At 35.4% G+C, this 16,530-nt stretch overlaps 2 protein-coding genes across 3 annotated transcripts; one reads left to right on the forward strand and one right to left on the reverse strand.

The window, feature by feature from the left end:
* Window positions 1–2,254: 2,254 nt before the first annotated feature.
* On the reverse strand, window positions 2,255–7,780 carry LOC132067780 (protein root UVB sensitive 2, chloroplastic). 2 transcript variants are annotated; one of them, XM_059461103.1, is made up of 10 exons: window positions 7,678–7,780; window positions 7,469–7,580; window positions 5,478–5,566; window positions 5,297–5,381; window positions 5,026–5,085; window positions 4,822–4,915; window positions 4,573–4,670; window positions 3,741–3,920; window positions 3,036–3,158; window positions 2,255–2,958 (listed from the first exon to the last, which is right to left on the reverse strand). In XM_059461103.1, the coding sequence occupies exons 2-10, from the start codon at window positions 7,547–7,549 to the stop codon at window positions 2,533–2,535; spliced, it is 1,236 nt and encodes a 411-aa protein (XP_059317086.1). In that variant the 5' UTR covers window positions 7,550–7,580; window positions 7,678–7,780; the 3' UTR covers window positions 2,255–2,532. The 2 variants fall into 2 exon arrangements, with proteins under 2 accessions (XP_059317086.1, XP_059317085.1); XM_059461102.1 differs by having other exon boundaries at window positions 7,458–7,580.
* A 4,186-nt stretch (window positions 7,781–11,966) lies between these two features.
* On the forward strand, window positions 11,967–12,452 carry LOC132066211 (secreted RxLR effector protein 78-like). The gene has a single exon (XM_059459566.1). It carries the CDS (start codon window positions 11,967–11,969, stop codon window positions 12,450–12,452), a length of 486 nt encoding a protein of 161 aa, XP_059315549.1.
* The last annotated feature ends 4,078 nt before the right edge of the window (window positions 12,453–16,530 follow it).

A 16,530-nucleotide genomic window follows, 5' to 3' on the forward strand; every position in this document is an offset into this window, starting at 1 on the left:
ATGCGAGGGCCCGTAAGAATTTGTGCCATTGAATGTCTTTCCTAAAGCAAAAAAATAACACCCAAAATTCAATGTATTCCGTGAATTTTATATAATATAAAGCATGAGTAAAACATGGTAGGTGGGGATTTCTAACGAGCTATAATATCACCACGTGAGAACAACGCCCATTCCAAAAGATGGAATGGATCCGTTCGGTTAAACCTCCAATTAACCAACCCCTACGGTTGTGTTCTTCAAAGTTTGAAGGTCCTCCAATGGTGATTTCTAAGAAGCCCGTGATTTTTCGTGAAAACTTGTACTTGTCAAAATTTCGCGAAATAACTTGTAAACATGGTTTCAAATTCAAAATCTAAATAAATTATGCTAGATTTGATATCAAAACTAATTATATAATCGAACCTTGTTATGTAGGATATTCCACACAAAACAAACCACAACAACAATTTTTTTTACGGGATTTTTGAATTTTGAATTCAATGATTTATTTTTAAATAAGACATGAACCTAGGATTATCGACGTAGGTAGAAACCACAGAGTAGAGAATCATAATTTTTTATGAGGCAAGAAACAATGATGTTCTCGATATCTAACATGATAAGAATCGATTTGGGGAAAGACCAAATCAATACCTAAAATACGGAATTAAAGAATAACAAGAAATTAGGGGATGAGAATTGAAGAAAAGGGGATGAGAAAAGAAGGATAAAATTTAGACCCTAATAATAATGAATCTATGGACAAACCTAGATATATCAATCCTAGACCCTTCCAATTGAATTCAATCAAGAGAACCTATACTACTTGAAATCAAGGCAAGAGAAATTCAATTGAATCCGCAAATAAACAACTCTTCATGAAATCAATGAGAATGAGGTTCATAAGCCAACAATGGAATCCACCATTGTCTATCACTAAAACTATAGCAACCTAGCTAAACAAATTATTACTCAACAAGAGTATTCATCTTCTCACAATGCATAAGCTAAGGAAGAAATGAGAGACTAAGTGTCTTATTTATACTAAAAGCTCTTACAACAAAGGCCCTAAATTGGCTCTTTGCGAAAACAACCCAACATGAGATCTTCATCTTCCAAACACCAACTGTCTTGCAATTGTAGCCCAAATTACATCCCTAGCCTTATATTTGGGATCTTGGCCATGATTTGCATCTTATAGCCACAATTTACACTTTTATCGCTTTGCGCTTTTAGCCACTTGGTGTAGAAGCCTCCACAATCTCTTCTCATGCTATCATCCAAACGTCTCACGTCCTTCTAAGCATCCTTGTTTCATTTGTGCCATTTAGGATCATATCAATGTATCTGTAGCTTGTCCAAGGTCAATCCAAATCTCCATTAAATGATTTCAAATTTTGTAAACAACCTCCTTTTATATATTTCTAACAAGTCTAAATAACATCCACTCCAAATTTCTCACAAAATCATATTCGAAATTTAAATCCACTTGTTTAAGTTTATTCAACATTAATGATGGATTATCTTAAAATCTAATCTTCACCAGTCTAATGGATTTGATTTGTTGAAATGAAATTGAATATGATATGTCTTTTGTTCTTCTTAATTTTTTTCCTGCTTGCTAGTAGTCAACTCCCCCCGTTTTCTCTTTCTACTATTTCGATTTTATATTGTTTTCTTTTTCAACTCCTTTTGAATTTGAGAGTGATATTTAATGGAGGTTCGAAATTTGTGAGAAGAAGATCAACACCATGTTCTACAGCTTTAAGCCTATTATTTTTTACCAAAGCTTTGCAATGTAAATTATGGGCAATATTTTTACAATATAAGTGAGTGAATTCTATTTTCCTGAAATTTCCCCCCTTTTTTGGGCAAAGTTGAAGGAACATTTATACTAGTATAGAAATGCCCAACAATAAGCTTTTACCTATGATTTGTTTAAGTTTTCTATACCGCCGGTGTAAACAATTTTTTACACTATCAAATTATCCAAAAACTATCGACATAGAAACCTCCTTTTGTGGAAACACGACCAAAAGAGTGTTCAGTAAGAAATGCAAAAGTATATTACGAATCCATTTGCTATTACAGTTGGCAATGAATTTCTTTCATAGGAAAAAACCCTTTGGCGGATCGAGAGAATAACTCTTCAACGTTCAATGGCAAATAAGGCACAATGCTACTAGAGGGAGTCTTATCACCAAATACAAAGAAATTAAAGTGTATTAAATCTCTTGAAACAAACGCAATGGAAGAGCTTGTATAACTTCATAGATCAAACAGAATGCAATGAACATGAAATATCTTCAATAAAAACCATCGAAACATCTTTCAGGATCTTAAACCAATTATGTGACATCTCATTAACAAAGTGAGGGAGACACCTTGCCCATCTTCAATCAACCTCCTCCTAGTTTTGTATAGGGTGGAATTGCTATTCTCAAAAAGTACCTGTTGAGGATGAAAGGTTTTTGTCCTACTCCTACATGTATCCTGTGTAATCTACTGAAGGGGAAGGATAACAAAGTACAAAGAATTCGATATCTTAAAGAACTAAAATGCAAAACGATTTCCAGTACCATCAAGAAACCGATCTGTATGCCACCCTTTGGCCTGCAACTCAGCTAAAAACGGGGAGAATGAACCATTCATCTTGTCATAAGCCTCTAGCAAGATATTCGCACTTGGTTCATGAACCAATCGTTCCATATCTGAAGCATAAGCAGCAACCAGCCAACCCCTCAATGCATCTTCACCGGTTGCATTGTGTTCCAGTATCATATCAGTCCATCTACTTCCATGGTTTAAAATGAACTTCTCCTCTGGAAATGTTTCTTTAAATTGTTGCAGCTTTGAAGGCCTGACTACTTCATGCAGAGACCTTCCCACCTTTACCTTTCCAGCATCCTCTATCAGCCTTCCGGGAAATAAGAGATCTTCTCGATATCTTAGGTCAGCAGGACTTGAGATTTTTCCAGTCTAAATATGATAACACAGAACTTAGTTAAATGAGTTGTGAATAGATCTGTCTCACGTTTGCAACTTTAGATATGCACCTTCACAAAGTCAGCCACGATCATTGCAGTTCTCTGCGGATTTAATGTGTTGACGGGAGCAGCTCGCATTTCTTCAACGACACTGTAAACGTGTATAACAGACAGCAGCGGGGCAACAACCAACTGCAGGCATTCAATAGTGTCAGAATCACCAAGGACCCTATAATCTGCTACAAGCAACGTCCTTGCATTCTCTACAAGTGCTTGGGCTAAATAGTCCACATGGTCTTATTATCTTGCTTTTATAAAAAGTGATCTCAACAAGGGAGTAGAATTGAGTACCCATGGAACAAAAGTTCCTCTTATTTCATTTTACCATCTTTTAAGGCGTGGAAAACAGATATACCAAGAATGCCTAGTGACTTCTTCCAAGTGGAAATGATCTTGGACATCTTACAATACATGATCTCCTTGTACTTTTACCAGTTTAAGGTTTTATAAGCACAACAAACGAAAACAAATAGCGACAGAGAGAAACATACATCAACATACCATAGGGCATACATTACGCTGATGTAAGACCGACATCTCTGCATAGTGGATTTTATTTTATTTTACTTTTCAATCAGGTTCGGCACAGTGGATTTTATAGTAGCATAAAAATTTAATTCTCCTAGTTTATACATGATTCAGCAGCCCTACGAATGGATCGAATGAGAATAGAACGAATTCAATAATATACCTTGAATGGTAATAAAATAATACCTTTCCCTGCATTGATGAACAAATAGTGGATGCTAAGTGAATTCCTGTTCCAAGCCCTAGAACATTAAAAACAGTGGAAATAGCCTCGCCTTTAGCAAACAGATCACTAAGATTGCCTTCTTTGGCAAATGAAGAATATATTGGCAATCTTGTTGCTCTAGCTGCAACAACCGCCATTCCCTGATAACTCCAAACAAAAATAACGTCGTTAACACTGCTGCCTACAAATTTCTCACAAATCACATCACTGAAGATTAGATTATACACAATTTTAAAATGTACCAAAATTTTTTACTCAATTAGACTAATAAAATATATCTTCCACAGATAGAACAATTGAGTGTCCACTAGTGCTCCAAAAGGAGAAACCACAAATCACTCTCTCGAGGGAGAATATCATAAAAGAAACTGAAACCTTAAAGCGACTGGTTAACCATTCCCTCTTTCAGTAGTTTAAAAACTGTACGCAGCTTTCTGGAAAATCCAGTTCCCTTTTTACTAATGTTTCAATTCCATTATACTTCAAGATAAAAGTGATTAAAAAAGGGGAGTGGTCCAAAGTGCAGATAAATTTAACTCCTCGACATATATGAATTTCTCGTATTTTCTCCTGCGGTATGAAAAGAAATACAAAAGCTGCAAGAAGAATCCTATATATTAAATCAGAAAAACGGGGAGAATTTGGGAATCAAAAAATGGTATATCATGTCCGCCAGAGGAATAGAGGGAGAAACAAGAAATACATAATTCGAACTACATTGAATCAGAGTCATTCATAAGTCTCCCAAAATACTCAGTGAGCCTCTATAATCAGTAAGCAGAGAAAACTTACCTTTGCGAAATTGCCAAGGCCAGCTACTTCAAGAAACAAATGCGGGCATAAAGGAGACAAAACTTCTAAACCAGTCCCCATGTCATACAGAACATCAGCTGCAGCATAAAAAGTATATATAATTTAAAACTACTCTACAATTTAACAAAGCAATGCAATTAATAGAATTAAATTACGCAGAAACAACTCTGATAAAGAAATAAAGAAGAATCACAGCATAGACCAATGCTCCAGGGACATTGCACAAACCTAAAATTCTCCAACGTTTAGGCTCAGAATCCATCCTTGCACCTAAGTTGCTACATATGAGCTTTCCGACATGTTGCATACCATCTCTCAATATCTGTAAATAAACAGAACAATCATGAAATAACTCCCTTAAGAAGGAAAGGGAACTGGACGTAATACTTGAGGAGTTCATCTGTTTAATCTGTCCGCTAGACAAAGGCTTACCCAACTCACTGCAGTTGCCTGAGCAGGGGTAGGACGCAAGCCTGCAGCAAATAGCAGTGACTGCAAAGGAGTAATATTCAGAAGTATAACAATTTTAATGTATCATGTATTTAGGTCTTAAGAACAAAAGCCAATGTCAACCATGAATATATACATACATGTAGTGTGTGTCCGTGTGTGTGCGTGCTCTTGTTTGAAAATAGTATACTCTAAAAAGTTTTAGTGTCGAATAAAGTTTAGCAGGCAGTGAGATGCTTCATAGTTAGAAGACCTGAGTCGACAAAACCGACAATGCTGCACTCGTGAAGTGTTGGAGTGCTCGAAATTGTGTGTATCTCAGATACCCCTCATTCACACTGCAGAAGCAATCAAGAGCAGATATTTACATTACATATTCATGAAGCTTGCGACCAACTAGAACTGTTGAGAAATGATTTCTAAGAATTTCACACCTATATGGATAGCCAGATGGGAAAAATTTATTCAGAAAGGGTTCAACTATTCTCTGTGCAGCTGGTCTAGAGTCATCAACCATCTTGACCTGTAAAGAGAGACAGATGTAAGTCTCTATTTGGAAACAAGTAGTTTTGATATATTAACATGACACGGAAAATGTAGTACAGAGTGGCAAGATATACTACATGTAGTGACATATTTAGGCATCGAGAAAAAATAACAGTAGTATAGAATATCAATCACTGGGATGTAATATATACTATTAATATGCTCAAGATGTTTATAACCTCTCAAAAATATTACTTCCGCCTACAGAAATGGCAAGGGGAAAGCTAAACAACAGAGGAGAAGTTAATGCCAATATACGAAATTATTGTGCACATTCAAACATATATGAAGTTATTACCTACATTATTGAACTACATCTGCCACAACTGTCATAAAGGAGAGAACAGGAAATACGAGCCATATTCGAAGCTTACGAGCAGTAAAATTAGCTTAGATAGTTATCAGAGTGCAATGGTTTCTAATTAACAAGTAGTTTAATTTACCTAGTACTTCTTCTTTATTTTTTCTTTGAGAATGGTAACAATAATTACTTGATACCTATTAAAGAAGTAAAAAGGTTCAATTTCCAAACTTTTTTGCATGAGTCCAACCCAATCCCATCAGATATCCAGGATTTAAGTTTTATGGATTTAACATTTAAGGTTCTTAGCATTAAATCCACTATATCTTTAAAGTTATAGGTTCATATGTTACTATTTATTGCAATTTTAGTGCATTTTTACATATAAAGTTATACACTGCACCTAAAGTACTCGGTTCAGATGAACCTGTATCGATATGCTACTCCGCCTCGGAATCCCATTAACTGCTTTCCTGTGCAGCCAAATTTGGAAATGGGCGTTTACTAAAATACCACTAATCGCATTACTAGCTTGTTTGGCCTAGCTTCTAAAACCTGATTATTTTGAAAATTGTTCTTTGTTAGAAGTTCTTTCCAAAAAAGGTACTTTTGGAGAATAACAATTCACTTTTGGCTAATTAATTTCAAAAGCACTTTTGCCAATATTAGAGCAGTAATTTGTGCTTGGTCAAGTTTCCACGGAAAAACTGTTTTTAAAGCTTTTGAAAAGCACTTATTTTGTTCCTAAAGCTAGGCCAAACACCTCAACTCTCTATAAAATAGGCACTTTTTTGACTATATGTATGCAATTTCCAAACTGGATCCCTCTTTTTCTGTCCTCTCATTGCTGCTAAGCTAATTAAAACTACAAACAACTTAATGAAAACTGAAACAGATTATGACTGGTGCACAACATATTCTTTTAGCTTCTGAAAAATTAATTTTGTTCCTAAACGCTAGGCCAAACACTTCGACTCTCTAAAATAAGCACTATTGGCTATACCTAGTGCCATTTGCTAACTGGATCAATCTTTTTCTGTCATTTTATTGCTCCTAAGCTAATTAAAACGACAAACAAGGTAACAAAAACTGAAATGGAGTATGACTTGTACACTACAACAAGCAATTGAAGATAGAATTAGGAAAATCTTTAGCATAAAAAAAATAAAAAAAAATAAAAAAAGAGAGAGAGAATTTACCGATAGCTTACCCTAGAGCAGTAATTTGTGCTCGGTCAAGTTTCCAAAAGTCTTTATGGGAAAAAGCTATTGTCTTTAGCTGCTGAAAAACAGTTTCTGCTACTATTCAAAAGCACTTAATTTGTTCCTAAAAACTAGGCGAAACACCTCAATTCTCTAAACTAACCAACTTTAAATTTTTTTTTTAAAAAAAAAAAACACTTTTGGTTATATATAGTGCAATTTCCTAACTTGGGTCCATCTATTTCTGTAATTTGATTGCTCCTAAGCAAATTAAAACTACAAACAATGTACTAAAAACTTAAAAGGAATATGACAGGTATACAATAACAAGAAATCTTTAAACAAAAGAAAAGAGAAAAACTTACCGATAGCTTACCATCAGTTTCAAATAGGTATTGACAAGAAACTGAATTAGATATTTCAATCCAAGAAATTGGCACCTGAGGTGGCCTGTCATCTGCTTCTTTTCTTTGCATTTTTATCTTATCCTACATTTACACATACATAAATATATTCATTCACAAATTTTAAATTAAAACATTGCCCCTAAATAACTTAAGAAGAATAAGGGGGAGAGTTACTTACCAGTATTTGCATTTTGGAACAAAAGATATTCTAATTCTAAGCACAGAGAAAAGAGAAGAGTTCTGCTGGGGAAGTTTTGGGGGATATGAGTATAGCTAAACTATGAGTTACGCATTTGGCCAATAGGGACAACATAACTACATTCTCTAGCTAAATATATTTAAAAAAAAAAAAAAAAAAAAAGAAGGGCAAAGGGGCAAATATACTCCTCAACTTTACGATTTAGGGCAGATATATCCCTCATTATAAAAGTAGTGTATATATACTTCTGCCATTACAAAATGATGTAAATATACCATTTTTGCTGACGGGATTTAAAAAAAAATCATTTAGGTTATTTTTTAATTAAAAAATGCCACCTGACTTTAAAAAAAGTCTAACCATTTTTTTTAGTAGACATTCTTTTCTAAAGCCACATAGTAATTTTTTGTCTAGTGGGTCGGGTCTGGTTCATTTTTTTAAAATGGATAGACTTATTTTTTTAAAGTCGGAGATATTTTTTTAAAACTAGCCAGACCCGACCCATCGGGAAAAAAAATTACTATGTGGCTTTAAAAAAGTATGTCTACTACAAAAAATGTTTAGACTTTTTTTTTAAAGTCACGTGGCATTTTTTTAATTAAAAAATAATCTAAATGATTTTAAAAAAATCCCGTTAGTGAAAAGGATATATTTGCATCATTTTGTAACGACAGGGGTATATGTACACCACTTTTGTAACAAGGGATATATCTGCTATAAATAGCAAAGTTGAGGGGTATATTTGCACCTTTGCCCTTAAAAAAATATACATTATTATGTACTAAAAATATATGTTTTATGTATAATGTACATTAATATATAAAAATAAACATTTGCTGGCTAGGAGTATTATTTTAGTACGTCTATTTATGTCAATTTGTCCTTATATGTTTGGGATGAAGTAAAAATGTTTTCACGAATAATAAGTATTTTTTAAAATTTATCTCTGATATTTATAATAATAACAACAACAACAATAACTCTCTCTCTCTCTCCTCTCTCTCCTCATCGGCGTATGTTAGTCTAACTTCCATCACCGTGTCGGGCGATGGCCAAAGGGCAAAGAAGAGGGCGAGGACGCCCAAGGAAGGATCAACCTGAAGTGGGTAGCTCAGGTCCGATTGAAGTGGAGAATCGAAGACAGGTGAAACCCCACCTCCTCCACTAATACAAAATCATTCGGTGGATCTTGGGTCTTTAAGTGGTACGAAGGCGGCGTTGAGTGAAATAGCAAAATCGCTTAGTGTCGCTGGTGTTGCGAGGACACTCCAGCTAGCGGCAACAACTCTATCGAACCCAATAGTTATCATGGCGACTTCAACATCTATTTCTGTGCAAGGAACGGGTCAGAGACAAGAGAATTCTACTGTTCCAGAGCCAAGAGCAGTATATAAGGTAACAGAACCAAAACCCCGGGCTAAACTCTTTGCTGGAAATCAAAGTGCTGCTAATGGTATGACTCTTGAATATATTCCACCGTAAATTATCAATGGAGCGGTGGTATGCACTTAAAAGATGATTATGATAGAGAAACTGAGAAATTGAGTAGTACACTGATTGTATATGTGATAGGAGAAACACCAGGTTATAACTATATACGTCGATTTATCACTCAAACATGATCCTCTGTTGCTGACCCTGCTATATTCTATCACGAAGAGGGTTACAATGTTGTTAAATTTCAAGACAAAGATGATATCAAACAATAGACCCCTGTTTTGAAACCATGGACCCCTTTTTTTTTTTAGTTGAACACTGAATTTTTTACTGAGATACCTCTATGGGTCACTTTTCCCAATCTCCCTATGAGCTGTTGGAGTAGTAATGCCTTGAGTAGGATTGGAAGTGCTATAGGCACCCCATTATATGCTGATGGATGTACTACTAAGCAGACAAGGATATCCTATGCTAGGATGTTAATTCAAGCAAATATCACAAAACCTTTGCCATCAGTGATCAATGTTGGAGCCCCTGATGGTAGAACTTTTGAACAGGACATTGCCTATGATTGGAAGCCTGAATTCTATGAAAGTTACCAGAGAATTGGCCACATTTGCCAGCCTCAGCCTGTTATAACTGAATAACATTATGAACAACCTAGAAGGAGGAGGAGAGCTAGAAGAGCCTTTCAAGCTAACCAGCAAGCCCCTCAAGCTAACAAACAGGTCCAACATGTGTGGAAAGCTAAGGAACCTGAAGGTGTGCAACAACCAGTGGAGATATTAGGAGATAATATAAAAACAGGGGATTCTACTTCTACTGATTCAGCAGTTATTCCCTCAGCTAATAGTACTGAGATTAGTACTTTAGGTTCACAGAAATCTCCATTGAAGGGCCAGGATGGAGTTCAACCTGGGCTAACTAAAGCTAGTTGTAGTGCTAGTCCCCTAAGTCCGGATTATCTAATAGAGTTCCCAGAACTTGTTGTTGGATCTGGAAGGCAAAAGAGTACTTCAGTGAATTTAGTGAATTTGAGACCACAAAGACCAACTGGACCATCCCCTCTAGCTAAAGAGGTGCCAATTTCCCACTCTCTATGACTTGGTTGGTGTGGAATATTAAGGGGATCAACAAGAGGTATAAACAAAAGGAGTTGAAAACTTATGTTCAACTGAAGCATATTAAATTAGTTGGTCTCCTAGAAACAAGAGTTAAAGAGTTTAAAGCTATCAAAGTGATGAAGTTGATTGCTCCTAAGTGGGAAGTGCATTATAACTACCTTAATGCCCAATGGTAGCGTATAGCTGATGTGGTATCCTGAAGCTTACAATGTTACTGTTATTCAAACTGAGGCTCAGTTTACTCATGCTAAGGTTCATCAGAGAGGTCAAAGTTTTGAGTGCTTACTGACTATAGTGTATGGATACAACATTGCTGCTCAAAGGAAATCCTTATGGGATGATTTAGCAATCTTAGCCCAGAATGCAAACATCCCATGACTTGTTTGTGGAGATTTTAATGCAATGTTATACACCCAAGATAGGTTGTTTGGTAGTCCTTTAGCCCTAGGGGAAGTTAAGGATTTTGCTGATTGTGTTCACAACTTACTTCTTAATGAACTAGGGGGACTACTATACATGGACCAATAGACAACATGGAGTAGATAGAATTAAAGCAGACTGGATAGGGCTTTTGGCAATGATCTATATATGCTACAATGGGGATATTTGTATACAGAGTATGATCTTCCTGCAATTTCTGATCATTCTCCTATGTTATTCAAGATTAACGAGTCTAGATGGGTTCCTAAAGTTCCATTTAGGTTCTTCAATGTCTGGGCTGATCATGAAGGTTTTGTTCCTCTTGTAAAATCTATTTGGAAGAAGAACCAGGATGGTGACATCATGAGATCTATTTGGGCCAAACTCAAGAGCCTCAGACTACTATTCAAGAAGCTGAATGTTGAAGAGTTCAAAGGAGTTAGCCAGAAAATTGAAAAGGCTAGGTATGAACTAAAGGTGGTACAAGAATCTATAGCTATGCAGTCCTCTGACCAACTACTGAATTAGGAGAAAATACATTAATGCAACTTGAGAAGTGGTCACTCATTGAAAAAAGTATTATGAAACAGAAGTCTAGCGTAACAGGGATGAAATTAGAGGATTCTAATACCAAGTATTTCACTGCTGTAATGAAAGAAAGGAGTCACAAAAAATGCATCCAAGAACTCATCACATCGATGGGGTTAAGCTTACTAACCCTAATGAGATCAAGATGAAATTTTCAAATTTTATAAGGGTCTGATGGGTTCTGCTGCTACATCACTTCCTGCAGTTAGTAGAGTGGTTATGGCCAAGGGTCCTCAACTGACCTATGATCAAAAATTGGCTCTATGTGCTGAAATCACAAAAAAGGAGGTTACTGAAGGTTTATGGGCTATTGGAGAGGATAAGGCGCCTGGGGTTGATGGCTACAATGCACGCTTCTTTAAGAGAGCCTGGCCTTTCATCAAGAAAGATGTAGTTGAGGCTGTTAAAAATTTCTTTTATACTGGCAAGCTTTACAAAGCTATCAACTGCACAGCCATCACCTTGATACCAAAGACTTCAAATCCTACTACCATCAGAGAATACAGACCTATTGCATGTTGTTCAGTCTTCTATAAGATCATTTCAAAGATTTTGGCAGCAAGGCTACAAGCTGTTATTCCTACTATCATATGTGATACTTAAGCTGGTTTTGTACCTGGTAGGAAAATAGCTGATAATGTTATACTGGCACATGAACTGGTCAAGGGGTATATAAGGAAACATATTTCTCCCAAATGCATGATTAAAGTAGATTTACAGAAGGCCTATGATTCTGTTGAATGGGTCTTTCTTGAGCAAGTAATGGAGGGTATTGGTTTCCCAGCTAAGTTCTCCAAGTGGATCATGACTTGTGTTAAAATAGCCAACTACTCAATACTGGTTAATAGAGAACCATGCCAAGAACCATTTGATGCTGCTAAAGGGCTCAGGCAAGGAGACCCTATATCTCCTTTCCTATTTGTACTGGCCATGGAATATTTAAGTAGAAGCTTGAACTTGTTAAAAGAGAAGAAAGAGTTTAAATACCATCCTAAATGTGCCAAACTTGGTATTACCCACCTTAGATTTACAGATGATTTGCTCTTGTTTGCTAGAGGTGACCTAAATGCAGTATCTTGCCTTCAAAACAATTTCCTTCAATTTTCTACTGCCTCTGCTTTGCAAGCTAATATGGACAAGAGCTCAGTTATTTTGGAGGGGTCACATTGCAGAATAGAGTGGTGATATCAAGTTAGTTGGGGTTTGGACAGGGAGAATTGCCTTTCAAATATTTAGGTGTCCCTTTGGCCACCAAAAAACTGTCCATCATCCAATGGCAACCTCTGATTGATAAAATGGTGGCCAGAATTTCATCTTGGACTGCTAAACAGTTGTCTTATGCTGGTAGAACACAATTAGTCCAGTCTGTCCTCTTTGGTATACAAGCTTATTGGTCACACCTTTTCCAGATACCTGCTAAGGTAATAAAGCTAATTGAAGCTCATTGCAGGAAGTACATTTGGTCTGGCACAAACTCTATAACAAAGAAGGCTTTGGTTGCTTGGGACAGGGTTTGTTCCCCTAAGTGTGTTGGTGGGTTGAACCTAATAAATTTGAAAATTTAGAATAGAGCTGCATTAACTAAATCCTATTGGGACTGCCGCCGAGAAGCAGATACATATTGTGGATTAAATTGGTATATATATTACATAAAAGGCGGCATTGACCAATTTCTATTCATTCTCAAGGCTAGTTGGTATTGAAAAAACATTAAGCGGAACATAACTTTAGTGCATATCAATGAAATAATGTACAAGGCAAGAGTTTCATCGTACATATGTATTTACAGCTTAACGAACCACAAAGGAGAGTTCCTTGAAGTGTTTTATGTTCAAGAATGATCTTTGCTAGAGCTAAAGCTATGTTCACCGTAACAGCTTCACTTGTAGGAAGGTTACTTACCGATGTGACAAAGCCTTCTAGGTTGGGGCATTAAGTTAAAGCGAATGTGTGTTACGTAAATGCACCATTAGAAACCAAAGATCATCTACTTGTGTATTGTGGGTTTGCTAGAAGGTTATGGGATAGGGTGTTGCTTTGGCTCTAAAGACAAAGAATATTCAGCAAGTAGTTAGGATCAACATCTGGCCTGGGCAATACAACGAGCTAAAGAAAGATCTCAAGCTGCTGCTATCTTTAAACTTGTTTATGTTGAAGTGATACATGCTATTTGGATAGAGCGAAATTAGAGAATTTTCTAGCACAAAGAGAGAACAGTGGAGGGGATCGCAAAGGAGGTGGCTTTCATATGTAATGTCAGGGCATCACCTGGTATTAGATCCTTGATACAGGGATTGACTTTCTAAGTTGTAGTTTGGAGTTTGTATTAGTTTTCTTGTTTACTACCTGTGGTGAAGAAACATGACTCCCTTTTCATAAGGTGACTAGTTTTCTTCACCTCGTAAAGTTAGGAGTCACTTTGGTGTTTTTTTTTTTTGAGATAGCCGGGTGTGTTTCCTGGTTGTGTGGCTATGTAAATGCTTACTTTGGTGATTAATAAAATCATGTTAGTTACAAAAAAAAAAAAAAATAATAATAACAACAAGGTAAAGAGGTTGTCTCCAGTAGACCCTCGGCTTACGAGAAAATGTAGCAAAAAAGGTCAGATAATGACAAGCGATTCAAAGTTGTATGAAAATTAAAATAACGAAAGCGAAAAAGCCATGATAAAACAGTCTGAAAAAAAAAGGAGCAGTAGCTACCACAGATAAATTAGCTAAGTGAAGTACAAGAAACAACAGATAGTAGCACAAATCATAAGACAGGAAACTAAAGAGCAAAACTGCGACTAATAGTACAAAAGGATAAGCGGGACTACCTACTAACTACTGCCACAATGTGAGCCCTCCAGCCTTTCCTGTCGAAGGTCATGTCCTCGGTAAGCGAAAGCTGCGCCATGTCCTGTCTAATCACCTCTCCCCAATACTTCTTCGGCCTACCTCTGCCTCTCCTGAGCATGCAGTCAACCTGTCTCACACCTCGCACTTTCGGGGTAACGATGCCTCATTCCGTATAGAACCATCTCGGCCTCGCCTGCGCATCTTATACTCTCGGGGGTCACTTACGCCTTATCTTGGATATCTCTGATATTTATAAATAAGTAGAAAATATATTCTAAAAATATTTGTATATAATTTATTTTAGAAACTATGGAAGTAAGGATGTGGATAGTAAGGCCTTCAATTCACCCCAGTACTATTAGAGTTGCATTCGGAATCTGACGTTGTTGCTGGGAATATCATTAAGGAGCCGTTTGGACATGATTTCATCTCATGAGATGAAATCATGTTTGGACATACAATTTAGATTTCTTAAGTTGCAGTTTTTTTTTTATAAACATAAAAACCCCACAAGTTGTGAAAATCATCAAAATTTTCCCAATTCTTATACAATTTTATCAAATGAGTAAATCATAGTTCATAATAAAATTAATACGCTACTAGAAGGCCTTTCTAAAAAATACAACATCAATTGATCAAACTTTAACTCAATAAAAAGGAAAATTTAACATGAATAGTAATGTAACTACTCTTTAATATAATCCTCCCAAATGGTAAACATGATTGGTAAATATATTTTACCAACTTGCAGATTAATATTTAATACAAATGGCTGGTAAACATGATTGGTAAATATATCTACCAACTTATGAGTCTTTTTTTACAAAATATGTAAACGTATGGGTCAAATTTTTACATTTATATTTTTTGAAATCATGATTTCAAATCCCAAATCATGCCTTTTTGGATGATTTGGGATTTCATCTCATGAGATGAAATCAGAGAAATCCGAGATGAAATCGCATGTCTAAACGCTGATTTCCTCTCATGAGATAAAATCGCACATCCAAACGCCTATTAAATATGATAGTATGAAAGATGAAGCCTTCTTAATATAATCTCACAAGTCTCCACATTTTGACATTTTAGAATGTCAGTTGGGACGAGGTTGAAATTATATCTACTCTCTAGTCATCGGCGATAACCGAAAATCTTTCATTCATGTGGAAGTGCTTTTTCTTTCTTGTTTCTTTTAATTATAATGTTTTGTTAATTTTTCGAGTTTGGAGTATAGATTATGATAATGTCAAATTTTTAAATAAAAAAATTCTTACGTGACAAGTACACAGTGAAGAAATGATGATATGATAATGGCATATCATTTTTCGGCATCCAAAATTTGACATCCCATTAATTTGTGTTTTTGGACAACTAACACATAATTTAGTAACTTTATTGTCACAAAAACTTATAACTTTAATGTTACAAATAATTAGTTTAATAACTATGCTATTATAGAAAATAATTTTATAACGTTCATATTATAAAGAGGAAATTTAGTGAACCATTAGAAAGGTAATTTTTCTGCAGAGCCAAAATAAGCAGCAATTTCTCATACCTGCAATTTAATTGGAGATTTGGAGTAATTCACGGCATATGTGTAGTTGTGTACTCGAATTGAATTTCTTTTAGGTGTCGTTTGGTTCAAGGGATGAGGACAAATTTGGGATTCGTTTACTTCATATATTTAATTGGTGGTATTAGCAATAGCTAAAATTAAGATTAAAGTTATACTAAAATCATGGGATTGTCTATCCTATATAAAAGGTAAATTATTTATCTCAATTTTAATCTTAATCATAATTGATTATAATCTACGAATATTTTGTTTTAGACAAACTTAGGAATGCCAACTTATCCATCGCTCGGTATTTAGAAAGAATCATGTCTTTGTTGATATTTATCATTTAATTATGGCTAAGTGATGATAGTTTTTATTTTAATGTTAACTTCCTGATGTTTGAATATTTAAAAATTGAATATAGTATATCTGATTATTACTCTAAATCCCATTAGACTAGTTGTTTTATTTCCTCGGGATCGTATACTTTAACTTTATTTATTTATAAGTATAAAATTAGAATGAAATCATAATCCGATATGATAATCCTTAAAACAAAGTAATAATTTTCATAAGCCAATAATTAGGCATTAGATTCACATGAACAAACTCCAATAGCTTTAACAACGAGGAAAAATCCTACAAGTTAATTTTGCGACCAAGGTCACTGCCTTGTTGATCAGCAGAGTATGTTTTGGCATCACTACATACACATTCGCCATGACGACAAAACAAAAGCGGAAGATCACACTTGTTAGGATCGCAATCTTCATCAGTCTTACACTTGTGAGGATTAAAAACTTGTTAGCATCGATCGAAAGCATAAATCTGAATAATTAATTAAATATGATAATTCATAAGA

Source organism: Lycium ferocissimum, chromosome 8, assembly GCF_029784015.1.
Source record: "Lycium ferocissimum isolate CSIRO_LF1 chromosome 8, AGI_CSIRO_Lferr_CH_V1, whole genome shotgun sequence".
Classification (NCBI taxonomy): domain Eukaryota; kingdom Viridiplantae; phylum Streptophyta; class Magnoliopsida; order Solanales; family Solanaceae; genus Lycium; species Lycium ferocissimum.